This window comes from Mobula hypostoma, chromosome 29 (genome assembly GCF_963921235.1).
Source record: "Mobula hypostoma chromosome 29, sMobHyp1.1, whole genome shotgun sequence".
Lineage (NCBI taxonomy): Eukaryota > Metazoa > Chordata > Chondrichthyes > Myliobatiformes > Myliobatidae > Mobula > Mobula hypostoma.
The window spans coordinates 26,907,222-26,934,761 of record NC_086125.1 but is presented as its reverse complement, the minus strand read 5'-3'; the positions used below and the strand labels follow the sequence as shown (position 1 = coordinate 26,934,761).

At 43.3% G+C, this 27,540-nt stretch overlaps 1 protein-coding gene across 1 annotated transcript in view; it reads right to left on the bottom strand.

The window, feature by feature from the left end:
- epor (erythropoietin receptor) overlaps positions 1–25,506 on the bottom strand; it is a 32,661-nt gene extending 7,155 nt beyond the window's left edge. The window contains exons 1-7 of the mRNA XM_063035993.1: positions 25,327–25,506; positions 19,492–19,630; positions 16,205–16,383; positions 15,242–15,393; positions 14,046–14,199; positions 5,745–5,832; positions 36–123 (exon numbers count right to left, since the gene is read on the bottom strand). Of these exons, the coding sequence (XP_062892063.1) occupies positions 36–123; positions 5,745–5,832; positions 14,046–14,199; positions 15,242–15,393; positions 16,205–16,383; positions 19,492–19,630; positions 25,327–25,498 (972 nt within the window). The 5' untranslated portion in view covers positions 25,499–25,506. The remainder of the gene's footprint in view (positions 1–35; positions 124–5,744; positions 5,833–14,045; positions 14,200–15,241; positions 15,394–16,204; positions 16,384–19,491; positions 19,631–25,326) is intronic.
- Between the last annotated feature and the right edge of the window lie 2,034 nt (positions 25,507–27,540).

Sequence of the window (27,540 nt, the reverse complement as noted above, 5' to 3'; positions counted from 1 at the left end):
AGTGCAGTGCAGTACAGAGGTCATAAGACATTTACCTGGAAATTTCCATGGTGTACAGTGAAAAGTCCATCAAACATGTTCTCTGGGGAAGGAATCAGCGGCCAGACTGTCTCCTTTATCATCCTGTAGGTGAAAAGGATCTGGTTAAATTCAAGTTCAAGTTTACTGTCATTCAGCCATATACCAAGTACCACCAAATGTAGCAACGTTCAGGCAAACCAAGGTGCACAACACATAAAGGAATATTACCACAAACAAATGAGCAAATAATAACAGAAGACTGACAATTAGCATAAGGTGCATTTATGACATAAGTTAAAAAATAAACTATGTAATTCTACTGGCGCTTCATAAGTGATGAGACCTGGGAGATAGCAGGAAATTCAATAGTCTCATGACCTGGGGGAAGAAGCAGTTTCCCATCCTAACAGCCCTTGTCCTAATGCTATGGTACCTCCTGCCTGATGTGGGATGGACAGAAAGGATCCTCAACAATGCTAAGGGCCCTGCACACTCAGCACTCCTGATAAATATCTCATTGGACTGTTGCTGAGTATTAAACTGTGGTAAACATTTCACTAGTTCATCAAACATTTTTACTGTTTTCTGTGCGCTCCCTCACCTGAAGGGCAGACCCAGCAGTGAAAAGATACAATCACAGTCTCTGTGAGCTCGTTCAACACTCCCTCCTCAATAATATTTAATTCTACTTTTGAAAATATGATTAGCTTTATTGTTACATATACATCGAAACATACAGTGAAATGTGTCATTTGCATCCACAACCTACACAGTCCAAGGATGAGCTGGGGTAACCCGCAAGTGTCGCCATCCTTCTAGCACCAACATTACATGTCTGATGCATGCCAATCATCATGATCTTTTTGGCACTCGACAGGGGCTGATAAAAAGAAGTGAGGTGTAAGTAGAGTGGCCATTGTTAGAGCGGGCCAGTGTTTGAGTGGTCGGGCTTGGGCGAGAACAGACATAGGCTATAACTTAAGCTTAAGAAGTTTGAGGTACAACAAGTGCAGGCAGGATGAAGTTAACATAGTGGAACGCTCCTCCTATGAAATGCGGGATTTCAGAGTAACTAACAGTCTCCCTGATAACAATATCTGCAGGAAGTTCACCCAACTTCGGCTCCTGACTGACAAGACAAGGGAACTGGAGCTGGAACTGAATGTACTCAGGGCCATCTGGGAGGCTGAAAACATCAAAGATGACACATTTACGGAGCTGGTCACACCCAGAGAGCAGGCTGCAGATAATACATAGGTGACCACCAGAAGTAAGGGGAGTAAGCAGTTCCCCTGAGGCTATTCCCCTCAGCAATAAGTATGCCTCTTTGGATATCTCTGGGAAATGACCAATCAGGGCACAGCAACAGCAGCCAGGCTAGTGGCACAGTGGCCTGCTCTGGGGCTCAGCGGGGATGGGTGAAGTCAGGCAGAATAGGAGTGATAGGAGACTTGATATTTAGGGGGACAGACAAGAGCTTCTGTGGCTGTAGAAAAGATTCCAGGATAGTATGTTGCCTCCCAGATGCTAAGGTCCAGGATGTCTCAGAGCAGCTGCAGAAGATTCTCAAGAGGGAGGGTGAGTAGGCAGAGGTCGTGGTGCACATTGGCACCAATGACACAGGTAGAAAGGTGGAAGAGGCCCTGCGCGGTGAGTATAGGGAATTAGGCAAGAGGCTGAAGAGTGGGACTCCAAGGTACTCCAAGATTACTCCCAATACAACATACTCGTCAGGGTAGAAATAGAATAGTACAGATGAACAAGTGGCTAGGGGCAGCGTTTCAGCTTTCAGATCTCCTCTGGGGAAGGTATGACTTGGACAAAAAGGAGTGGTTATACCTGAACCTGAGGGGGACAAATATCCTTACAGACAGGTTAACTAGAGCTGATGGGCAGGGTTTAAACTAATTTGGCAGGAGATGAGAACCGGATGTGAAAGGGCAGATGACGGGGCAGTTGGTATACAAGTTGGTGCATTGTGTAGTGAGGCTGTAAGGAAGGGCAGGCAGATGATAGGGCAAAATTGCAGCCACTGCGTTGAGTTGAAGTGTAACATGGGGACAAAATTGAAAAGAGTGATGAATACAGAACTGAAGGTGTTATATTTGAATGCACGTAGTACATGGAATAAAGTAGATTAGATTGTGGCACCGTTAGGGATTGGCAGGTATGAAATTGTGGGTACCACTGAGTTTTGGCTGAACGTTGGGAGCTTAACATCCAAGGATACACATTGTATCAGAAGGTCAACAAGGTAGGCAAAGGGGGTTGGATGGCTCTATTGGTAAAAAATAGAATCAAATCCTTAGAAAGAGGTGGCATGGGATCAGATGACATCAAATCCTTGTGGATAGAGTTAAGAAACTACAAGGTTAAAAAGACCTGGATGTGTGTTAAATACAGGCCTCCAAACAGTAACCAGGATGTGGGATATAAATTACAATGGGAGATAGAAAAAGCAGGTAAGAATGGCACTCTTACAATGGTCAAGGGGGATTTCAATATGAGGGTGGATTGGGAAAATCAGGTTGGTGCTGGATCCCAATGAAAGGAATTTGTAGAATGCCTATGAGATGGCTTATTAGAGCAGCTTGTGTCTGAGCCCACTAAGGGAAAGGCAATTCTGGATTGGGTGTTGTGTAACAAATCAGATTTGATGAGGGAGCTTAAGGTAAAAGAACACCTAGGAGACAGTGATCACAATATGATAGAATTCACCCTACAGTTTAAGAGGGAGAAGATAAAGTCAGATGTATCAGTATTACAGTGGAGTAAAGGGAATTATAGAAGCTTGAGAGAGGAGCTGGCCAATGTTGTTTAGAAGAAGACACTATCAGGGATGACAGCAGAGTAGCAATGGCTGGAGTTTCTGGGAGCAATTCAGAAGGCCTCTTAGAACTGCTTAACAAGATATGAGCCCGTGGTATAACAGGAAAGTTATTAGTATGGATAGAAGATTGGTTGACTGGCAGGAGACAAAGAGTGGGTATAAAGGGGGGCAGTTCTGTTTGGCTGCTGGTGACTAGTGGTGTTTTGCAGGGGTTAGTACAGGGACTGTTTCTTTTCACATGACGGAACTGATGGCTTCGTAGCCAATTTTGCAGATAGGTGGAGGGTCAGCTAGTGTTGTGGAAACAGCTAGTCTGCAGAAGGACTTAGACAGATTAGGAGAATGGACAAGGAATATAGTGTAGGGAAGTCTATGGTAAGTGCAAAGTTAGCCTTCATTTTGAGAGGTATAGAATATAAGAGAAAAGATGAGATGCTGAGAGTTAGTAAGGCATTGGTCAGATGGCACTTGGAGTATTGTGAGAAGTTTTGGGTCCCTCATCTTTGAAAAAAAAATGTAGTGGCATTGGAGAGGGTCCAGGAGAGGTTCATGAGCATCATTCCAAGAATAAAATGGTTAATGTTGATGGCTCTGGGCCTGTACTCACTGGAGTTTAGAAGAATTGGGGCAGCGGGGAGAGGGATCTCATTGAAACCTACCAAATACTGAAAGTCCTAGGTAGAGCAGATGTGGAGAGGATGTTTCCTATAGAAAGGGAGTTTAGGATGTGAGGGCACAGCCTCAGAATAGAGGGTCGGTTACGACACACACTCACCTGTGCCATCTTCCGAGGTTTAGACGCTCTAACTCCCTAGAGTAGGGATAGCTAGCACACCCCCCTTTAAAGATTCAGGACAGTTCCACTAATTGGCAATCATGTTTTGGGTGCCAAGGATTGAGTATTTAAGGAGCACCTGAACTGAGGTTCGGTGCTCAATCGTAAGCCTACCCTTGATTTTGTCTAGTGTTTGTTTTGTGCTCAGATTTTCAATCCAGTTTGAAACCGTATCTTGATCCTAGCCTCGGATTCTCCTACATCTGGGTCCAAGCCATCCTCATCAAGGACTGTCGTCACTGGGCCATCCACTTAGAAAAGAGATGAGGAGTTACTGTACCCTAAATTTGTTATCAATATCAAAGTGGAACACTCTCAATGAGTACGCCAAGGACTGCAGATATTAGAATTTGGAGAAACAAACTACCAGAAGAACTCACTGGGTCTGTGGGGGGAAGAAATCATTGACGTTTCAGAACGTACAGGATTTTAACTCAAAATGAGAACAATTCCCTCTGTCCCACAGATGCTGCTAGAGCGGCTGAGATCCTCCATCATATTCTTTGCTATTCTAAAGGAGTCCTTGGGCATCGAAAGTGGCAGAGTGGTTAAAAACACACACAGAGCTACCTAAATAGAGGTAGCGAATGCAAGAGCAAGAAATTCTTGATAGATTTTATAAACCATCAGTTCTGGTAAATTGGACCATTGTGTCCACGTCTCGACATCGCACATTAACACAGATCTGAAAGCCTCAAAGAGTAGGAAAGAAAGATTAGCTTCATTTGTCATATGAGGGGACATCAAAACATACAGTGAAATACGTAGTCTGTGTCAGTGACTGGGAAGAAACTCTCTGGGAGAACACACAAACACTATATAGACAGCTGTGGGAATCAAACCCTGATTTCTGGCACTGTAAAGCATTACGCCAACTGCTAAGCCTCAGTGCCAGGCCAAGAGCATAGAGAGAGTTACCCTAGTGACTTCAGGGACTAGATTCGCTGAAAGACTGCAGCAGCTGAGATTATTTGCTTTCGAACCTGAACTAACCACATTCTAACTCAGAGGCAAGACTAACCCATGAGCTAATCTTTTACGTTTCCCCTCAGCCTCCTTATCTCAAGACAGTTGTGAAAGGACCATCAAACCACATCATCTGTGGAGGGCTGGATGTGGACCAGAGTAGTGAGATCGTGTAAGGCAGAACAGAATGTCCACTATCTTTGATAGATTCATAGGTTCAATAACATCTAAAATAAAGAATAATGAATTGTCTTCAGAATGCCTCATTCTAGAATCACTTCTGGTGAAAGTACTTCCTCTGTACTGCTAGGAAGGGGATTCCAGGATTTAGACCCAGTGACGACACTGATGCCAGGTTGTATTGGCGCTTGCCCTTCCCTGGGACTACATCAGTGACATGGAGAAGAGAACCCATTGCATGGGCAACAGCCGGTTCTTCAAATCTTTCCACCCAGGCTTGCACCCTGGAGAGGACACAGTCCACCAGAGGCACAGACCCATGATCCTCTGGGATTGACGACTACCTAATAAGACTCAGTGATGAAGACATTGCGAGCTTAATGCAATTATTTTAAATTGGATTCCACCCGCCCACCTTCCCTCTCACCTGTTTTCACCTTTCATCTGCCGGCTGGTATTTTTCCCTCTCCCTCAACATTCTTATTCTGACTTCTTCGCCCTTCCTTTCCAGTCCTGGATGTCAGTGTTGAGTTCTTTATACAGAGAGAGGTGGATGTGTGGAACGCGTTACCAGGGGTGGTGCTGGAGGCAGATGCATTATGGATGTTTAAAAACTCTTAGATAGGCACATGGAAGATAGAAAAATGGAGGGCTATATAGGAGGGAAGAGTTATATCGATCTTAGGGTAGGTCAGCACAATGTTGTGGGCTGAAGGGCCTGTACTGTGCTGTCATGTTCTGTGCATATTCCTCTCCATAGATGCTGCCTGACCTGCTGAGTTCCTCCAACATTTTGTGTGTATTGCTGTAAATCCAGCTACATGCTGATACATTGTCTAACCTCTTCAGATTTAAGATGGGCAACAAACAAATAGAAACATTTTCCACTGTATCAGCCAGTCAAGGGTGTACCTGCGGCGGGTGAGGATGATGGTTAATAACAGCAGAGCGGTGATCAGGATGAGAACGGATGTCAGGCCCAAGATCAGGGGATCCAGATCTGAAAGACAGAAATACAATTCTATAACCCACAACACCCATATGCAGACTTATTTAAATCAATTTCCTTTCAACCTCTCAATCTCTGACACCTTCTTCAATAGAACACTCATTTAGAATTTCCCAACCCTTTCCGAGGACACCTCACAATACTGGAATCCACAATTGGGAATTGGGTTAATTACCACTGACATACTGTACGTCATGAAATTTGTTGTTTTGCAACAGCATTACAGTGCAATACATAAAAAATTACTATCAATTACAATAAGAAATATATAATTTATAAAATAAGTAGTGCAAAAGAGAGCAAAAAGTGAGGTAGTGTTCGTGGTATATTCAGAAATCTGATAGCGGAGGAAAAGAAATTGTTCCTAAACCATTGAGTGTGTTTCTTCAGGCTCCTGTACCTCTTCCCTGAAAAGACCATAAGATGTATATGAATTAGGCCATTCACTCCAACAAGTCTGCTCCACCATTCAATCATAGCTGATTTATTACCCGTCTCAACCCCAATCTCCTGCCTTCTTCCCACCATTACCAATAAAGAACCTATCAACCTCCACCTTAAGTATACCCAATGGCTTGCCCTCCATAGCTCTTCATGGTGATGAATTTCCCCACTATAGGAAACATCCTCTTCAGATCCACTCATTCTAGGTCTTTCAATATTTGATGATAGTAAGATCCCCCTCATTCTTCTAAACTCCAGCCAGTCAATCTTGTGAACCTCCCTTGGACCCTCACCAATGCCAGCACATCCTTTCAGAGATCAGGGACCCAAAACTTCTCACAATACTCCTGGTGCAAGCTGACCAATGCTTTATAAAATCTCAGCATCACACGCTTGCTGTTATGTTCTAGTCCTCTCAAAATGAATGCTAACATTGCATTTGCCTTCCTTCCCACTGACTCAACCTGCAAGTTAACCTTTTGGGAATCCTACACAAGGACTTGCAAGTCCACTTTCACCTCTGATTTTTGAATTTTCTCCCGCTTAAAAGATAGTGTATGCTTTTATTCCTTCTACCAAAGTTCATGTCAATAAACCTCCCTAGTTGCAAGGGTCTTTGGTAATGTAGCAAATCTTCTCAAAGTCCTCAGTAGAACCACTGGTATGCCTTCTTCGTGATTGTATTAATGTGTTGGGACTATGACAGGTCCTCAGAGATGTTGCCACCCCGGAACTTAAAACTGTTCACCATTTCCGCCACTGACCCCTGAATGAGAACTGGTGTGTTCTTCCAACTTCCCCTTCCTGAAGTCCACCATCACTTCCTTGGTCTTGCTGACATTGAGTGTAAGGAATAATATAAATAACTCCGACACGGTGGCATCTGGATTGTAGTTCAAAGTACATCAGGGTCACTAATATTCTTCATGGAAGGGAGTATTTGACCTTCTCCATTTTAAACTCCACATCCAAACCCAAACCCAACGTCAGGTGGGTGACTCCTCATCACCAACACTGAACTTGGAAGGCCCAGCTAACATCCAGAGATAGCCAATAAACACCAGCCTTGTGAACAATGAACTCAGCCATAGGCAGTTCCAAGCCCAGCTACGAAAGGTGGAGGGTTAGGTATAGGGCTAGCAACCCCATCCCCTAAAAACTCAGAGTAACAAAAAGCCAACAGAAGCTCCAAAGACCACATCCCTGCGAGAGGAAGGATCTTCGTCTAGAAGTCGTAAGAAGTTGTGTGATGAAATTGGAAGCTACAGGGCTGATCAATCTTTGGCCCAGGACAGGGGGCTCTGACGAGCTACTGTCAGAGGCCTATGCCCTAGTAGGGGAGTTGGCATAAGTAAGTTGTGAACAATGCCTACGTTCCCTCAATGAGATACTTCCCATCAGTGCTCAAGATAATTATGCAGGTTTTGCTGCATCTGTGATATTCTGTTGGAAGAGTTTGGTTATTACAGACAATGCCAATATTACAGCGGTCTGGGTAACAGAAACTCTCCCTCACAGAGTTCACAAAGCACAGCCAAAATTTTTGAGATACTAGATAAAGATTCACTCTCAAAGGTGCCAATTTCTTTTTCCAAATTACATTCCTTGGCACATGAGCAGATGAAATCACTTCTCTCTGTAGAAAGTTGTGATGTGAAAGGTTTTCTGGGAACCCCACCCCACAATATGAGGGTTCACTGTTTAACTCTGTTAGCTGTTATCCAAGAGGACCTCCAGGAGGCGCAAATCTTCCAGATACATGTGTTTTATTAGATGCTCAGGAACAGCAAAATAAGAAAGGAAGTGTCCTTGTGCTCTGCTTTTACAACACATGCCCTTTGGCCCACACTGCTGCGCTTATTATGTTCTGTAACTCCAGAAACTAATTCAAAGAAAAACACGGGAGCTGGGGGATACTTGTGACATGTAACGTGGTGGTGTAATGATGTATGCCATTCACACACTTTTTACGTATAGCCCGTAATGAATTCAGTAAAGAAACGAAGAATGCTTAATCAAACAATATATTTACAATATAACTCAAATATTACTGAAATATTAAATACACAATACTCTGCCCTGCTTAGCTATGAACCGCAACTCAATATGGAATTCATCTCAACTGAAATATGTAACCTACAGCTCACCAGTCAATTTCACACATGCACACACGCACACATATTATATATAAATAAAAATGTGTGTGTGAAATTGACTGGAGAGCTCTAGGTTACATATTCAAGTTGAGATGAATTCTCCTTTTCCAAGGGTAAACAGGACAATCGATCAGCATTTCCATGATGAGTCGTCCTCTTGAATTCGTTCTTGCAATTGTGTCCTCCACGAAACAGAGCCCATTTCTGCACTCATGCTGCTGCGGTTAGTGGAGCTCCTGTGGATTGAAAATGGACACCAGTGCTTGGTGATCACTAATGAGAATGATCTCACTCTCATGCAGCTTCTGGTTGAAACATTTTATTCCCAAACTAGACTCAAGGCCTCTCTGTCAATCTGTTTGTATTTTTTTCTTTGCGTCGGTAAGGGAATGTGAACACTCATAACATGTGACATGTCTGCACCCATACTATAAGGCGAGGAATCACAGGAAAGCTTCACTGGCTGATGTGGACCATAATGTATGAGTACAGTATCTGACATCACTGTTTCTTTTGCCTTTTTGAAAACCACCTCACACTGCTTTGTCCATCACCATTTCTTCCCGATCTGTAGTAATGAGTTCAAGGGGTGGAGCACAGTAGCCAGGGTTGACTAGAATCTGTTAGAGTAATTGACAAATCCTAAACAGGCCGACAACTGTGACACCCCCTTTGACCTTGGGGCATTCAACACTACTTGAATGGTGTAATTCTTGTGCATGGATGTTTTGAACAGTAGGTCAGAATCAGAATCAGGTTTATTATCACTGGCATGTGACGTGAAATTTTTTATCTTAGCAGCAGCAGTTCAATGCAATACATAATCTAGCAGAGAGAGAAAAAAATAAATAAAACATAATAAATAAACAAGTAAATCAATTACGTATATTGAATAGATTATTTAAAAATGAGCAAAAACAGAAATACTGTATATTAAAAAAGTGAGGTAGTGTCCAAAGCTTCAAAGTGGAATTGGATGGTAGAGGGGAAGAAGCTGTTCCTGAATCGCTGAGTGTGTGCCTTCAAGCTTTTGTATCTCCTACCTGATGGTAACAGTGAGAAAAGGGCATGCCCTGGCTGCTGGAGGTCCTTAATGGACGCTGCCTTTCTGAGACACCGCTCCCTCAAGATGTCCTGGATACTCTGTAGACTAGTTCCCAAGATGGAGCTGACTAGATTTACAACCCCCTGCAGCTTCTTTCAGTCCTGTGCAGTAGCCCCTCCATACCAGACAGTGATGCAGCCTGTCAGAATGCTCTCTATATAAAACAACTATAGAAGATTTTAAGCATATTTGTTGACATGCCAAATCGCTTCAAACTCCTAATAAAGTATAGCCGCTGTCTTGCCTTCTTTATGACTACATCAATATGTTGTGACCAGGTTAGATCCTCAGAGATCTTGACACCCAGGAACTTGAAACTGCTCACTCTCTCCACTTCTGATCCCTCTGTTAGGATTGGTATGTGTTCCTTCATCTTACCCTTCCTGTAGTCCACAATCTGCTCTTTTGTCTTACTGACGTTGAGTGCCAGGTTTAAGAAATTCACGCTTGTTGCATCATGCCCTGAGCCCATAATCTTCCAATCCTTTTTTAACACTGCCTTGAGGTTCTGGAGATGTTCCTCGTCGTCCTCACTGTTCACAATGACGTCATCCAGGCAACACTGAGTGCCTGGGCAGCCTTGCAGCACCTGGCCCATAGCTTTCTGCCAGCGTGCAGGTGCAGATGCTGCTCCAAAAATAAGCTTATTATAGTGATTAAATCCTTGGTGAATTTATGTGGTGAGAACCATTTTGGGATCTTCTTCCATCTCTATCTGTAGGCAGGTCTCAGCAAAGACTTTGCTGAAGTGTTTCTTACCAGAAAGTTTTGCAAAGATATGATTTATTCCCGGCAAAGGATACTGATCTTCTTTCAGTACTGGGTTGATGCAGACCTTAAAATCACCGCAAATCCTGACAGATCCATTCTTCTTGGCTACTGGGACTGCCCATGGGCTTCACACAAACTTGTAAAGAATTCCTTCAGCCTCCATGCAATCTAGCTCTGTGGTTACTTCATCACAGATGGTATAAGGAACTAGATGGGCTTTGTAATACTTGGGTGTGGTATTTTCATTTAACACTATTTTACATTTGATATGTTTGAGTTTTCCAATGTCATCCTTGGACACTGCTATAGCATCATCCAGTACCTTTCTTAATTCACTTCCAGTCGACTCTATTGCAACATGGCCCTTCCTTGGTCCAATATGCTTTCCAACCAGAGGCACAGAGGTTTGTCCTCTTTTGGGGAACAATTCATGGTGTACACCATGGAGATAGTTGTGGCATTATTCAGTACCCTTAATTCACTTTCAGTTGCCTTCATTGCAGGGGATGTGGCATGCAAATGGTGGATGGTTCTCCAGTCAAGTTGTAGTTGCCTCAGCCAATCACAACCCCAAAATGCCGGCCCTCCTGTTTATACCACATACGAGCCCAATTTGGCTTGTTGGTGGTTATATTTCAACGTCACAAAAGTCATCCCACTGGAGTTACCTTTTCTCCAGTATAAGTCCTTAATTGGATATCTGCAGGCTTCAGCTCAGTACCTTTCAAATGCCTTTCAAACTAATTTTGTATAATGACTGAAACACCTGAGACATCCTACAATTCTATCGTAATTAGTTTTCTGTTCACTTCTGGTGTTTGTCTATTATTCATTTTCACATTATAAATCTCAAGGCTACTCAGTCCTGCGTTACTCTCATCATTATCAGATTTTTCATCAACAGCATACAGATAGGTGCTCTTTGTGAAACTGTAACTGGACTTTGCATCGTTTTCTCTTCTCTGTGCAACCCATTTAGTTTGTCTGCCCTACATACTCTTTGTGTGTGTTCTACTTTGTTACATTTTCCGCAAGTTTTGCCTTTAAACCTGCGTTGGTCTGGTGTATGCGAGCCTCTGCCACAAACGTAATGCAATTTGTTCAGCCAGGCAGGTTTCTGTTTAGTCATTGCAATTTTGTTCATGATCACTTTCATTCCTGACAGACACTCAATTGCACCGCTGGCCGCTTCCATTTATACAGCGATTTCAACTGCTCTTTTAAGTGTGAGTTGTGCTTCAGTTAGAAACTGTTTTTGAATGCTTTCTTCTTCTAAGATTCCATAAACTAAACAATCTCTCAGTGCACCATTAAGCCTATCACTGAACCGACAATGCTCAGGCAATTTCTTCAATTCAGCTTTGTAAGCTGAAATGGATTCCCGTGCCTTTTGATTCCACTTATGAGACCTAAAGCACTCTACAATGAACAATTACTTAGATTCTAACTGTCCCTGCATTCTGTTCACGATATCAGCAAAGCTCATTTCGGCTGGTTTGGTTGTCGCATTTAAGCTTCTAAGCAAAGAATGCTTTTCCACATATTGCTCTCAGTAACACTGGCACTCACTTTTCATTGGCTAATTTATTGGCTTCGAAGAATTGCTTAATTTGTTCAGTTTACATCATCCAGTTATCTGTTGTATAATTGATAACTTCCTCTCCACATCTATTTTATCTAGGCCTTTCAATATTCAATAGGTTTCATAGAGATTTCCCCTCATTTTTCTAAGTCCCAGTGAGTACAGGTCCAGAACCATCAAACTCTCCTCATTATGTTAACCCTTTTACCTTTTATACCATAAACCTAGCCCTAAACTGGCCAGAGATAAGGTGGTCTTCTGATGGAATCAGAATCAGAATCACCAGCATCTGATGTGAAATTTGTTAACTTAGCAGCAGCAGTTCAATACAATGGATAGTAAACATAATAATAAATAAACAAGTAAATCAATTACATGTATTGAAGAGATTTTTTAAAATGTGCAAAAGCAGAAATACTGTACATTAAAAAAGTGAGCTAGTGTCCAAAACTTCAATGTCCATTTAGGAATCGGATGGCAGAGGGGAAGAAGCTGTTCCTGAATCGCTGAGTGTGTGCCTTCAGGCTTCTGTATCTCCTACCTGATGGTAACAGTGAGAAAAGGGCATGCCCTGGGTGTTGGAGGTCCTTAATAATGGACGCTGCCTTTCTGAGACAGGCATGGCAACTAATGGAATAACTTTGTCTGTGTTACACTGCCACAACACTTCATCACAACACAGAAGTACAGAGCCAATTGTACTAAATTTTATACAGATCGAATCTCACACAGTGCATTGAAGTGGAACAAGGTTCAACGTCAAAGCACTGAGGCACCACTGTAGTGTAGTGATTGGTGTGAAGCTGGTACAGCTTGGGCATTCCAGAGTTCAGAATTCAATTCCGGTGTCTCCTGTAAGAACTTTGTATGTCCTCCTGCATGCACTGGATTTCCCTCTGGTGCTCTTGTCTCCTCCCTCAGTTCAAAGACATACTGGTTAGTAGGTTAATTGGTCATTGTAAATTGTCCTGTGATCAGGCTAGGGTTAGATAGGGGATGTGGTGTGTGGTGCAGTTCATTGGCTGCAATGGCGAGATCCACACTGCATCTCGAAATAAGTAGGTAAATGAAAAGCTAAATAAGGTAAACAACAGAAATAGAAACTAAATAACAGAAACAGAAACTAAATAACAGAACACAAAAATGCACTCAACCACACAGGGATATTCGTAAACATGTTCACGCAGACACTCACATTTGTACTAATAGTAGTTATACAAACATACAGTCAGTGGCCACTTTATTAGGTACACCAGCTTATTAATACAAATATCTAATCAGCCAATCATGTGGCAGCAACTCAATGCATAAAGGCATACAGACACGCTTGCTTTCTTGTGTTCTGTTAGCTGGTAAGCATGCTTGCTTGTGTTTGCAGAGAGCAGTGCAAAGAACAAAACACAGCCAGCGAACGGGCAGTTCTGTGGGTGAAATGCCTTGTTGATGAGAAAGGTCAGAGGGGAATGGCCAGACTTGTTCAAGCTGACGGGAAGGTGACAGCAAGTCAAATAATCAAGTGTTACAACAGGGATGTGCGCAAGAGCATCTCTGAATACACAACACATCGAACCTTGAAGTGGATGGGCTACAGCAGCAGAAGACCTCAGCATTCACTCAGTGACCACTCTTTCAGCTACAGGAGGCACCTAGTAAAGTGGCCACTGACTGTATAAGCAAGTGTAAAGAAAACTAAAACTCCAATAAAAACTCATCCATCAGCTCCCAAATCCATTCCCACTTGGAATTTCATGCTTGACAATACTCAAGACGTGATGTTTCTCATGTTCCAATGGAAGATTCAATGCAGAAACATGCCATTCAGCCCATCTAGCCCCTGCTGGTGTCTTTGGTGTGAACAAATGGATTCCCACCCTTCTTCATTGAACCCTGTACTCTCTCGCTGGTGGACATCTAGGATCCCCTTGAAAACATACTTGCAGTTGGAATTTCTGGGTGGTTCAGTGAAATCTCCTCCACACTAATGGATAAAGTCAAGTCCTGAGACTTGACCCGCTCCAGGAGACTTCCGGGCAAGAAACAGGGATGCTCTTTGTCTCTAACAAGTTTTCAACAGTAACTGAACCCCTTCACCTTGCCCTCTGCCAACCAGAAGAACATGTCAGGTGCCCTGAGATGATTGCAATACCTGAATCAGTGAAAGCAGACACCGGCTTAGACCACGTGGTCCAGTATCCGTCCATGGAGACTCCATCCGGCTTCGCACGGATACTGATAACGTATTCCGTCTGTGATTTCAGCTTCAGAATGACACACTCCGTTTTCCCTTTGACAGTGTTAACCTACACAGACAGGGGAATGTTACTGAGATGTGTATCACTTAATGACCAGGTTCACAACGTTCGATCAGGCAGGGGGTGGGGGAGAGGCGAAGAGAGGGAGAGGGGGAGAGGGGGAGAGAGGGAAGAAAGCGGAGAGAGAGGGGAGGGGAGGGGGAGGGGAAAGGAGAGAGGAGAGAGAGGGGAGAGGAGGAGGGGGGAGGGAGGGGAGGAAGGGGAAGAGAGGAGAGGGGTGAGAGCAGGGAGAGGGGGGAGAGGGGGAAGAGCAGGGAGAGCAGAGAAGAGGAGAGAGAGAGAGACTTTGCACTTGGAATAGGAATTGAAATTGGTCTATTATTATTGCATGTACTGAGACACAATGAAATACTTGCCTTGCATACTGTTCATACAGATCAAATCAATACACAGTACATTGTGCAGAATAAGGTAAAACAATAACAGAATGCAAAAATACACACAACCTCACCCATGGTCACACATACACTCACACAGAAAAACAAGCATACCTTCACACAGAGAGAAACTCACACACACTCACACACTTTCAATTGAAAATCGGGAAGTCGAAGCGTGATGACTGAAAGCCTGGGTCAGTGAGTCTGGAGTCCGATGGGGAAATTGGAGGCCCGTTATTTGTGAGTGCGCTGGAGGCTGGGAAAGCTGTCCGGGGGTTGGAGGACTCTCCGTGTGTGTGTGTGTGTGGGTGAGTGGGTGGTAGGGAAGGACAGGGCTTGTTTTGCTGCAGTTTTGTTGCTTGTTCTGTTCTGTTTTGTTGTGGTTCTGTGTTGATCTGCTGGGCACTGTATGTTGGCAGCAGAATGTGTGGCAACATTTGCGGGCTGCCCCCAGCACGTCCTTAGGTGTGTTGGTTGTTGATGCGAACGATGCGTTTCAACGTACAAGTGATAAACAAGTAAATTAACCTGTACGTACACTGAACCACAGAGCAGTAATATCCAAGTGTGAGAACAAACCAAGATCTCGAGTTGGTGATTGCCTTGAGTGTGCAGTGTGAGCATGTTGAAAGAACTGTACGTTTCACTACCTGCTGTATGTTGGATCCAACGGAAGAGAAGTTGACTTCGTACATTAAGGAATTGTCTAGATATTTAAACGGAGGTGCTGACCACTTGACGTGAAGCTGCCCAGGTTTCCCGGTTGGCCGAACGGTCACATTGGACGGCGGATCCAAGACAACTGAGGGAAGAAGAAAGCCAATGATCAGAACTTCCTGTCCGTGATATTGATCGTTCAACAAATATCAGGAGTGTCCTGTTCTTCTTCAGAAAGGGGGTCTTTTACACCAATCTAAGAGAACAGGCAGGACCCTAGTCCAATGCATCACCTCTGACAGTGAAGAGATCTCCTCAGTGGTGTGCAGGAGGACATGCACGACTGGCCTGTATAAACAGAGGCACAGAATTCGCCCTGGTAGAGGCAGATACATTAGGAATATTCAGGAAACCCTTAGATAGGCACATGGATGATAACTAGAAAAATGGAGGGTATATAGGGGGGAAGAGTTAGATTGATCTTAGATAAGGTTAAATTAACTAAACCTTAGAGTAGGCCTTAGACTTGTTGCACCACTGTCTGGTATGGAGGCACCAATGCACAGGATTGCATGAGGCTGCAGCTGGATGTGGTCTCCATCTCCATCACTGGCACAACCCTCCCCACCGAGCACCTATTCAAGAATTGGTGCCTCAGAAAGGCAGCATCCAGCATTCAGGACCCTCCTTGTCCAGGACATGCTCTCTTCTCATTACGACTATCAAGGAGCGGGTGCAGGAGCCTGATAACACACAGTCAATGTTTTAGGAATAATTTCTCCATCTCTGCCATCAAATCTCTGACAAGTCCAGGAACCCAGGTTTTCTGCATTATTTATTCTTGTAACTTACAGCAATTTTATTCTTTATACTGTACTGCTGATGCAAAACAACACATTTCACATCATCTAAGTCAGCAATAATAAAGCTGGTTCTGACTCTGCAAATGCACTCACCCATGTGGTTAATATACATGTCCTTTCTGCTCATGACAACACTTCTGTTTAGCAACACCTCAATGTCCAGTGGGGTAAACAAGGAGACCTCCATCATTGGAAGGGAACAGATGTGACGTGTTGTGTTGTTGGCAATCTCTTCCATGGATAATTGACATTCTTTCTTTCTCTCGTCATCCCTGGAGGAGAAAGAGTATTGAACATAAAACATAGATTAGATTAGATTAGATTAGATTATGAGGACACGCAGTCCTCTTTGTCATTTAGTAATGCATGCATTAAGAAATGATACAATATTCCTCTGGTGTGATATCACTGAAACACAGGAAAGACTGAAAAGCTAACAAAACCACATAATTATAACATATAGTTACAACAGTTCAACAATACCATAACCTGATGAAGAACAGTCCATGACACAGTAAAAAAGTTCAAAGTTTCTCACAAGTCCCACATCTCACGCAGACGGGAGAGGAAGAAAACTCTCCCTGCCATGCCCGACCACAGTCCGACTCTGAGTCGTCCGAAAGCTTCGAGCCCTGATCAGCCCTCCGACACCGAGTACCGAGCACCATCTCTATCCGAACGATTCGACCTCAGCCTCGGTCGCCAACAGCAGGCAAAGCCGGGGATTTTGGGGTCTTCCCTCCGGAGATTCTCGATCGCATAACGTACAACATTAAGGCACGATATTGTGCTGATCTTTTAACGTACTCCATGAACAATCTAACCTTCCCTCATATATAGCCATCCACTTTTCTTTCACTCCAGATGCCTAAGAGTTTTTCAAATGCCCCTATTGTATCTGCCTCTACCACCACCCCTAACAGGGCATTCCACGCAGCCACCATTCTCTGCATAAAAACCTACCTCTGACATTGCCCTCTATGCTTCCCTTCAATCACATTAAAGTTTTGGCCCCTCGTATTAGCTCTTTGCCCCTGGGAAAAAGTCTCTGGCTGTCCACTCTATCTATGCCTCTTATCATTTGTACACCTCTATCAACATGATGGAGAGCAGCTGAAAACTGAAGACAGAGACAATAAAGCATAGACAATGGGCCCAATTGTCTCTAAATTTCTAAAGAAGAAAACCAGATTGATTTTAAACTGCTTAAATTCTCATCCATTCAGTTCTGCCAGAAGGGAAGGATTAAAATTGACCGTAGTGAGTTCTTTTGGCTTAGCATTTCCACAAGGGCAATTTTTAATTAATTCTTTACCAGTCCTCATCAAGGAGTCAGCAGTTGAAATGGTGAGCAGTTTCAGGTTCTTTGGTATCAACACCTCTAAAGTCACCCCAACCAGAAACTGTTCTAGCTGCTACCATTCAGGGGTGTATAGGGTGTCAGGGAGGGGTAGCACCTCTGGTGGGGGAGTATGTTGCATCTTTTTTAAGGCGGTTAGCCCACCTTTGGTCCCCACCTGGCACTCAGCTCTCACCTGTGGCTCCCCGTAGCTGTTTGCATGCAACAGCAGCCACAGCCCAGGCAACGGCTTCGACAAGCCGGCTAAACCAGGTGAGGGTAGCCGACGGGTCTCAAACCCTCGGTGAGATGGGGAGTTGTCTATCCCAGCATGTGAAGACAGACTCCGGCAGATTGAGCGGACGAGACCAATGGAAGGTCCAACGGTCAAGAAGACAGTCTCTACAAGCGTTGTGGAACGCGTAGAGTACGGCTAGACACAGAAGACGTCCTGGTCATCCACTGCGCCTAGTCCCATTTCCAGCCGTCTCGACTCTTGTCTTGCCACTGGATCCAGATGGGAATTGGGAAGAGGGAGTGAGGTTGACACTGCGCAACTCTCCCTCACTTAAATCCAAATCATGCGCTAGTCTCAACACCATCATCATCGTAATGGTGTCGAGGTCTTCATCGACGACGACGATGGACGAACAACGACATGGCAGCATAAAAGCCGGGGCCAAAGGGCTCCGGGACAGCTCCTTCCACCAGGCCATTAGACTGATTAATTCACACTGATACAATTGTATTTCTATGTTATATTGACTGCCCTGCTATACAAACTATTTATTAACAAATTACAATAAGTTGCACATTGCACATTTAGACGGAGATGTAACATAAAGATTTTTACTCCTCATGTATATGTAATAAAGTCAATTCAATTCAATCTTCAAAAGGCAATGCTTCAAAAAGACGCCATCCACCATTAAGGATCCTCACCACCCAGGACATGCCCCCGTCTCATGACTACCATCAGAGAGGAGGTACAGGAGCCTGAACACTCAGGCTCAATGATTTAGAAACAGCTTCTTTCCCTCTGCTAACAGATTACTGAACGGACAATGAGCCCATGAACACCACCCAACAGTTTTTGCTTTCTTTTTGCACCAATTATTTCACACGTTCATGTTATTATAAAGTATAATTTATTATATGTAGGGCATTGTACTGATGCCACAAAACGATAAATTTCACACAACATACGTCAGTGATAAGAAGCCTGGTTCTGATTCTGGTTCTCGGGACGTGGACATCACTAACAGTTCCAGCATTTATTGCCCATCCTAATTACCCTTGAACTGAGAAGGAGTTAAGAATTAACAGTACTGTTGAGTCTGAAGTTACACTTTAGCCATTACAGGTAAGGTGGGTAATCTCACTCCAGGAAAATGGTGAATAATGTCAGGAACAAGAGAAAAACAGCAGATGCTGGAAATCCAAGCAACACACACAAAATGCAGGCCAGACAACATCCGTGGAAAAGAGTACAGTTGACGTTTTGGGCTTAGACCCTTCAGCAGGGCTCTCGACATCTCAGGCCGAGTCCCTTCAACAGGACTCTGAGTTTCAGGCGAGACCCTTCAGCAGAACTTTGACGTTTTGGGCCAAGAAGGGTCTTATCCCAAAATGTTGACTGCACTCTTTTCCAAAGATGCCGCCTGGCCTGCTGAATTCCGCCAGCATTTTGTGTGTGTGTTGCTTGAATAAGGTCAGGATTTTGCAACTCTACAGATGTCCTATTATTATGGATGCAGTCTACTGGTACCACAGGACTTGCATGTGTCTTGGACAAAGAATTATCCTGGAATGATTTTTGTCTATATTATCATCATAGAAAGAAATTGGATTCCTAAGTAATAAAACTTTTCTGCACATTTTCTGAAAGAGACATGGTCCCCAATGAGTGTGTACCTCAAACATGAATTAATAAAGACTTGAGAAGATGCCCCAGCTGCTGTGATGGGAATTAAACTTATGTCCCTGGATCAATGATCCAGAACCTGTGTTGGGCACTGTAGCTGAGAAACGGACAACTTACTGGTATTGGTACTGGTAGAAGAATCTGTACCGGCTGCTGATGCTTGTGTTGTTCCTTTCATCCCAGACACAGGTGAAATCCTCCAGTGTTTGAGTGAAGCATTTCAACTTCTCCGACCCGACCGTGTTAACCTGGAGGACTAGTGAGAAAGACTAGTGTAAGTCACTTGTAGCCGGCTCTACAGGGGTTACCCTAACACAAGGGCTTGTGAGCAGGCTGACAGATAATACAGTTGACTGACAGCTTCAAGAACAGATTCAGGAAGAGCTATTTCCCTTCAACTATTCAGTTCTTGAAACAAGTGACACAGCTCTAATCACTACCATGCTTTAGCAACACTGCACTGATTAAACCATTGCCTCGCAACACTGAAGACCCAGGTTCAATGCTGTCTGTGTGGAGTTTGCATGTTCCTCTTGAGATTTATGAACAGAATAAAATGTTGTGGAATACTTTCCAGGCATAATACTAATTTGTTAGCTTGAATTTAGATAACGCTGTTGATCGGAAAATATCCCAAGGTACAGTATGTCAAACATAAACCTAATTCCATTACACACTGGCTGATGCTGTGGCCAATGGGCCAAACAGCATGATTAGGCCATTCAGTCAACTAAATCTGCTCCACCGTTTAACTGCAGCTAATTTCTTTCTCTCAGCCCCATTATCCTCCCTTCTCCCTGCACCCTCAACAATCAAAACAAGAATCTAACAGTCGCTGCTTTAACTGAACTCAATGACTTGGCCTCCATAGCCCACTCCTGACTATGATGCTTATCTAAGGTAGTCCCATTTGCCTGTGTTTGGCCTATACTCCAAAACATTTTCTATCCTGCCTTAAACTCTTCATAGGGTAGGTTGTTCAATCAACAGACCACCCTCTGGGTGAAACTGAGAATTTACCGCTCAGGTTCCTATTAAACCTCTTCCCTCTCTCCTTAAACCTATGCCCTTGATTCTCCAAACTTAAGAAAAAGGATGAGTTCATACACCCTGTATATGCTCCTCATGACTTCTGTGACTCTAAAATGTCACCCCTCATTGCAATGAACGAAGCCCTTACCTGCTCAACCTCTCCCAACAACTCAGAACTTCATGTCTTGGCAACATCCTTGTAAATCTCCTCTATACTCCTTCAAACTTAATGGCATCTTTCCAAAGCTGAGCACAATATTCCAAGTGCAGCCTCACCAATGTCTTAAATAACTGCAAAATAACATCTATTCTCTCTGCCTCGAGTGATAAAGGGCAAAACCTCCTTCACCGTCCCGTCTACCTGTGGTGCCACTTTCAGGGAAGTGCAGCAGCCGACTCACGGACGAGAAGGTCGTGCAACCAATAATAAGATAAGTGAACAATTAATCTCATCATTAGCCTTATTGAATGAGGGAAGAAACTTGCCTGAACTAACAGGGCAAATCTGCTTTTATCTACAAGGATGTTTCCCTGAAACCTCACATAGGAAGTTGGAAAGGGCCTGTTTACTCACCCGTGACATAAAATAACCCTGACTCTTGGAGGCAAAAGATACTGGCATCTGAAGCAAAGGAAGTTGGAGTAACTGGAACAACTAGGGCAACCGGGGGAACTGGGTAAACTGAGGAAACTGGAACAAGTAGGGAAACTGGGGAATTGGGTCAACCGAGGAAACCGAAAACCTGAGGCAACTGGGGTAAATGGGGCAGCTGGGGCAAATGTGGCAATTGGGGAACTGGAGGAGCTGGGCAACAGAGGCAGCTCTGGAAGCTGGAATAACTGAAGGAACAAGGGCATCTGGTGAAACTGGAAACTGAGGCAACTTGGTCAACTGGGACAGTACACAAGAAAGTGAAGGAAATCAGTGGGTCAGGCAGAAACAAAGATTCAAAGATTCAAAAAACTTTATTGTCATTCTAACCATACATCAGCTCTGCAGGGCAGAATGAGACAACATTTCTCAGGGGCAGTGCAATCATAGCATATCAAACGCAACGCTAAATAATAAACATAACAATAAATAGTAAAACACAACAGCCACATGTCAGTTAAAATCAGTTATAAGTGTCCAGTGCAAGTTAAAAGTGTCCAAAGCAGAGTCGGGTGGAGCAGCTGCTTAGCAGTCTGACCGCCTGTGGGAGGAAGCTGTTTAGTAGCCTTGTGGTTTTAGTTTTGATGCTCCTGTAACGTCTGCCTGATGGCAGAAGAACAAACAGTTCATGGAGAGGGTGTGAGGGGTCTTTAATGATGTACCGTGTCTTCTGGAGGCATCGATAGTGGGAAATGGAGAGTTGACGCTCCAGGTTGGCCAGATAAGGGTCTCCACCCAAAGCCCCCAATGTCCACTTCCCTCCACAGATGCTGCCCATCCCACTGAGATCCCCCAGCAGTCTTTTTTTTTTAAATTGACAATTCTAGTATGCCACAGAAAAGGACATGCTAATTACTGGTTTCTGTGTCTTTAAACGGTAGGGTGAATGCTAATCTTCCAGTGTCACATGCACAAAATCATAAAATATGGTGCAGCCTGCCCTTGTGAGTAAGCACTTATCCTGGGGCTCCAAGTGCCCATTCCCAGCCCATCAACTCAAACACGTGTTTGGAAAGATAAGACACAGTGCTAACTTCACTGCTGGTAAATCCTGTGACAAACAAGACTGGGTGACAGTTTGTACCACACTTGCAGTTAATAATGTTATCTTGCTGCCGCAGAAAGAAAACTTTTCTGCAAGCCAGATGTTTGTGTTTTTGCAGGGAACAGGGTTGTGGTGCGGTTCAAATCGGTCCTGTAGATTTTGCATCTGAGTTCCCCAGAATTTAATTGTAAAACAGTTGAATAAATGCAATTAGGTTTATGTTCCTTTAGGATGACAGTTAAACGTTGTGTTGTTAAATGTGGCAATAAGCATTTAAGCTTTAAGAAGGATCTCAGCCCAAAATCTCCACTGTTTATTCCTCTCCACAGACACTGGCTAAGCGGCTGAGTTTCTCCAGTATTTTGTGTGTGTGTGTGTGTGTTACTCTGGATGCCCAGCAACGGCAAAATCTCTTGTGGTTAAGGTTTATGGTTTACTCAGGCACAATGTAAATGCAGGTTGTTGCTGTGCTGTCAAAGCAAGGGTGATGGGGATCTGGAAATATAGTTATTACTCTACAACCATCAGCCTCTTGAACTGGCATGGATAACTTCACTCACCTCAACTCTGATCTGACTACAATCTACAGACTCGCTCTCAAGGACTCTACAACTCATGTTCTCACTATTATTTATGTACTTGTTTTATTATTTGTATGATTTGTTTTCTTTTGCACTTGGTTATTGGTCAGTCTTCATAGTTTTTCATAAATTCTATCGTATTTCATTAATTTCATGTGAATTTCTACAAGAAAATGAATATCATTGTAATATATGGTGACATACATGTATGCTGCTTGCACTTTGAATTAAAAACACCCTGGTACAATGTTTCGACAGGTGCGGAGAGTCCCATAAGAGAGATAGGGACATGCCTGTCCTAGCAAGCAAAGTCAGCTCCAACAGACAGTAAATGAGACCAACAGTAAGATCCAACAGCTGGGTGAATGAGACCAACAGTAAGATCCAACAGCTGGGTGAATGAGACCAACAGTAAGATCCAACAGCTGGGTGAATGAGACCAACAGTAAGATCCAACAGCTGGGTGAATGAGACCAACAGTAAGATCCAACAGCTGGGAAGGTGGCTCTGCATGAAGGACATGACAAAGCGTAGAAGAAGTTGTGGTCATCCACCACGAGCAAGGAAGACTCCAGTTGTGGCAATTACTTGTACCAGTGGACCTGGACTTCCAAGGTCAAGAGAATGGAACTATCCCAGTATAATAGCTTTTCCACTTTAAAAACTCTACCACACAGGTTCCACTTTCATTGTTGGATATGACTGAGAACCAGTCAATAATTTTCTAGGGCTAACTTCCACTTCAGTTTGTGATATTCCCGTCTCCAGGTCCAGCAGCTAGAATGGGTAACCTTTTGCTCCTACAACACGGAAACGGGCCTTTGGCTCAACTTGCCCATACCTGTCATAGTGCCCGCCAAGCTGGAACCAGTTGCCTGCCTTTGACCCATATCCTTCTAAACCTCTCCTATCCACACACTTACCCAAATCCAAATCCAAATGCACTTCTTCAAGCATTTCCACTAGCAACTTGTTCTGTAAACACACCACCCTCTGCGTGAAGAAATTGCCCCTCAAGTCCCTTTTGAACATGTTCTTTCTTACCTTAAACCTGTACCCTCCAGTTTTAGTTCCCTTCCCTGGGAAAAAAGATTGTGCACATTCACCCCTTTTATATTCCTCTTGATCTATAAGGTCACCCCCTCAGCCTCCTACTCCAAGGAATAAAGGATTAAGCACTCGATTAATAATTTTATTGGAATATTGTCCAGTTGCCTGGAATATCATCCAGCAGCCTTTCTCTCAAGAAGCTAACCTAGTATTTGGTTGTTCTGCTTTGACCCTTGTATTGTTGGCCCAGTGTGGACCTTTGATCCTGACATTCAGAAGTGAGTGTGTTACCATGTGACTGAAATGTCGTGTGGTACTCCGTAGTCAGAACCTCAACTAGGTCACAGAAAAATACCCCTACATGCAACTGTCATCATATTTCAAAGGACACAATTGTGTTCCATTCATTGGGGAACTAAACAAAAACCCAAGACTGAATCATCCAACAAATTGTTTAAATCTTTAAACTAACTAAAACAATTCCTCAAAATAACTTCTAAAACATATTTCTTAAAATATGTTGACATGGTGGATGTCAGATAATTTTCAGTTAAGGGTCAACCTCACTGGTCACACATGGACCAGAATGGGTAAGGATAACACATCTCTCCTCTTGAAAACCAGACAGTTTTTTAATGAAAATCCAACAGTCTCATAGTTTTACTGAGACTAATTCATCTTATTTTAATTCTGGGTTTACGTAATTACCCAAATTTAAATCCCAAAGCTGTCCTGGTTGAATCCAAACTTACACCTCTGAATCAATATGCCATAGTTCTGGCTGCTAGTTAGGTAACTACTATATTACCACACACCTCAATATGTCAATTGAAAACACATTGACAATACATTAATACAAAACATGTTGACTTGTTAAAGAATATGAGAAGGATCTTATAAGTCAGCCATGATTGAATAATGGAACAGACTCAATGGGCTGAATGGCCTAATTCTGCTCCTATGCCAAGTGGTCTTTTGGTTGGATTCTGTACAAACTACACAAGATTTTATTCAGCTTTATGACTTCCAACGATAGACCCGTTAACAGTGTAAATTCAAAAGATGTAGTCCTCCCTAGAGAAATGATGATTGCAAATTTAAAATACTCAGCAATGTAACTATAGAGCAGAAACAACACTTTGGATCACACACAAGATTGAAAGATTAATGTTGTAAACTCATTGAGAAAAACAGCTAATGAACAAGAATAAACACAAGAGATTCTACAGATGTTGGAAACTTGCACATGAAATACTGGAGGAACTCTGTGGGTCAGGCAGTATCTATGGAGGGGAATAAACAGTCGATGTTCTGGGCTGAGCCTTCATCAGGACTCGCGAATAGCTTTCCTCTCACCTGCAGCTCACTGTATCACACAGGCAATGTCATTCACACAAAGGAAAACGGAGTATACTTAAAAGTGGGGAAAAATTACATTTTTCTTTAAACTAACTCATACTGCCAATGGTTTTATATATACATATACCTAGATTTAGTAAAATTAACATATTGGTGTTTGAAATTTCATCTGCTAAAATAGAGGTGAATGATTTGTAATTATCAAGACCTCGTATGCACAGTAATGAACTCACTTTTGAGATCCAGGTTGGAGGGTCGTGGCTTCAGGACAGCAGCAACTGCACTCAACAGCAAGGGGTACAGTCCCAGTTTCCACAGGCAGTTGGCACTAATCATGATCTGCAGATTCTTGCTTTGGAGTGGCTCTGACTGTTCCTGAAAGGCTTCTGAGCCAAGTAAACACATCAAGACTGTTTTCCAATCTCTGAGATCTGGAGGGAAGGAGTTTGAGTCGGGGGGGTGGGGTTGTGTCAATTGGAGGCGGAGCCAGGAGTAGAGAACCAAACCTTCCAATCCATTGCTGAGAAGCAATTTCAATACTTCCTTAATCTGATGAAACCTTTCTTAATTGAAGTAGACCCACTCTCGAATCTGGGTTGGGAGCCAATAGTTTTTGCCCCAAGCTACTATGAGAGATGGTGCTGTTTTCACTATAATTCTAAGCTATAACCTACTCAATAGTTTAGAATTATCACTGACACGCTGTATGTCGTGAAATGTGTTGTTTTGCAGCAGCAGTACAGTGCAATGCAAAATAAAAAATTACATTCATTTACAACAAGGAATACAAAAAACAAGTACTGCAAAAAGAGAGCAGGAAAGTGAGGCAGTGCTCACAGGGTCATGGTCCGTTCAGAAGTCTGATGGTAGAGGGGAAGTTATTCTGAATATCGCTACTCGAGTACCCTGGAGTTCCAGTCACAATTCCCCATTGCTGGGAAAAGCCACAGATAATTTGTTCACAGTCAGATCCTGTAGCGCTACGGCACTGTTCCGGCTGAGGCCGCACGAAACTACAGCGAGTTGTGGACACGGCTCAGCACATCACGGAAATCAGCATCCCCTCTATGCTTCACTTCCTCAATAGGCTTGTAATGTCGTCACCACTGGCTGTAAATCCAGTTCTAGGGAAGAGCAGGACTAGAGGGTGTCAGTTTAAGAGAGTTAGCAACAGATCCAGCAGGGAAATCAGAGGAATCAGGGAGAGAATCTGAACCTGAATCACTGACATATGTTGTGAAATGTGTTGTTTCGTGGCAGCAGTACAAAACAAGACATAAAAATCACTAGAAGTTATAATAGAATCAGATTTAGATTTATTTGTAATGTACAGAGGAATGCATCATTTGAGGTAACAACCAACACACCCAAGGGTGTCTTGCCAGCAGCCCACAAATGTCACCCCACATTCTGGTGCCATCAATTCTCAGAAGAACAATGCAGAACATACCAAGGAAAAAGCAACAAAAGGCATATCTCCTTTCCTCCCACCCACCCACCCACCCATGCACATGCACAGCCCTCAAACTACGCTAAGAAATAACATAAATAAATTGTGTAAAAGAGGAATAGCGAGACGGTGTTTGTGAGTTCATGGGCCATTTAGAAATCTGACGGCAGAGGGGAACAAGCTGTTTCTAAGTCTTTAAGTGTTGGGTTGCAGGCTCCTGTATCTCCTCCCCAATGGTAGTAATGAGAAGAGGGAGTTTCCTAGATGGTGAGGGTTCTTAAAGATGATAGCCCCCTTCTTAAAGCCATTGCCTTTTAAGAATGTCCTTGATGGTGGAGAGGGTTGTGCTGAACTCACTTCCATTGGTAATGGTTGAGTCTGATACGACTGATCTTCACATCATCTTAAAGGTTCCTTCCCCCAGCAGTTAATCTGATCAAACATTCTAGTTAGTCTTCCCACCCCTTTAATTAAAACCACTTTTTCTAATGATGTTTACATTGTAAATATGTGCTGGTATTAATGTAATATGTATATTTTATTCCATATCTGTCCTTTAACCTCCAATTTAATATTTTATATAATTCTTATTCTTTATAATTGTTGAGTGTTGGGTTGTTTTTTTACATGTTGCACCCTGACCAACACATCCCAGCAAATTCTAATTACATAATGTAAATGTACTTTATGTGTCAAAGAAAGTTGACCCTATACGTTTGAACCTCGATCTAGTTCAAGGGAGCGGGACAAGCAGGAGTGAGAGCAGGATACAGGCAGCATATTTAAACGCGTGTTACTGGGGTGGGGGGAGGGGGCTCAACCAAACCAAAAAAACATTCCCCTGGATTAATTGAGGCAAAGTACCTGCTTTGGTACTGCCTAACAGAACGGTGATGCAAGAGTATGTATCAAATGTTGACAGTGGGCTAGAACTAGAGACAGGTAAGACAAAGGAGCAGAATTAAGCCATTTGGCCCATCGACAAGCTCCAACATTT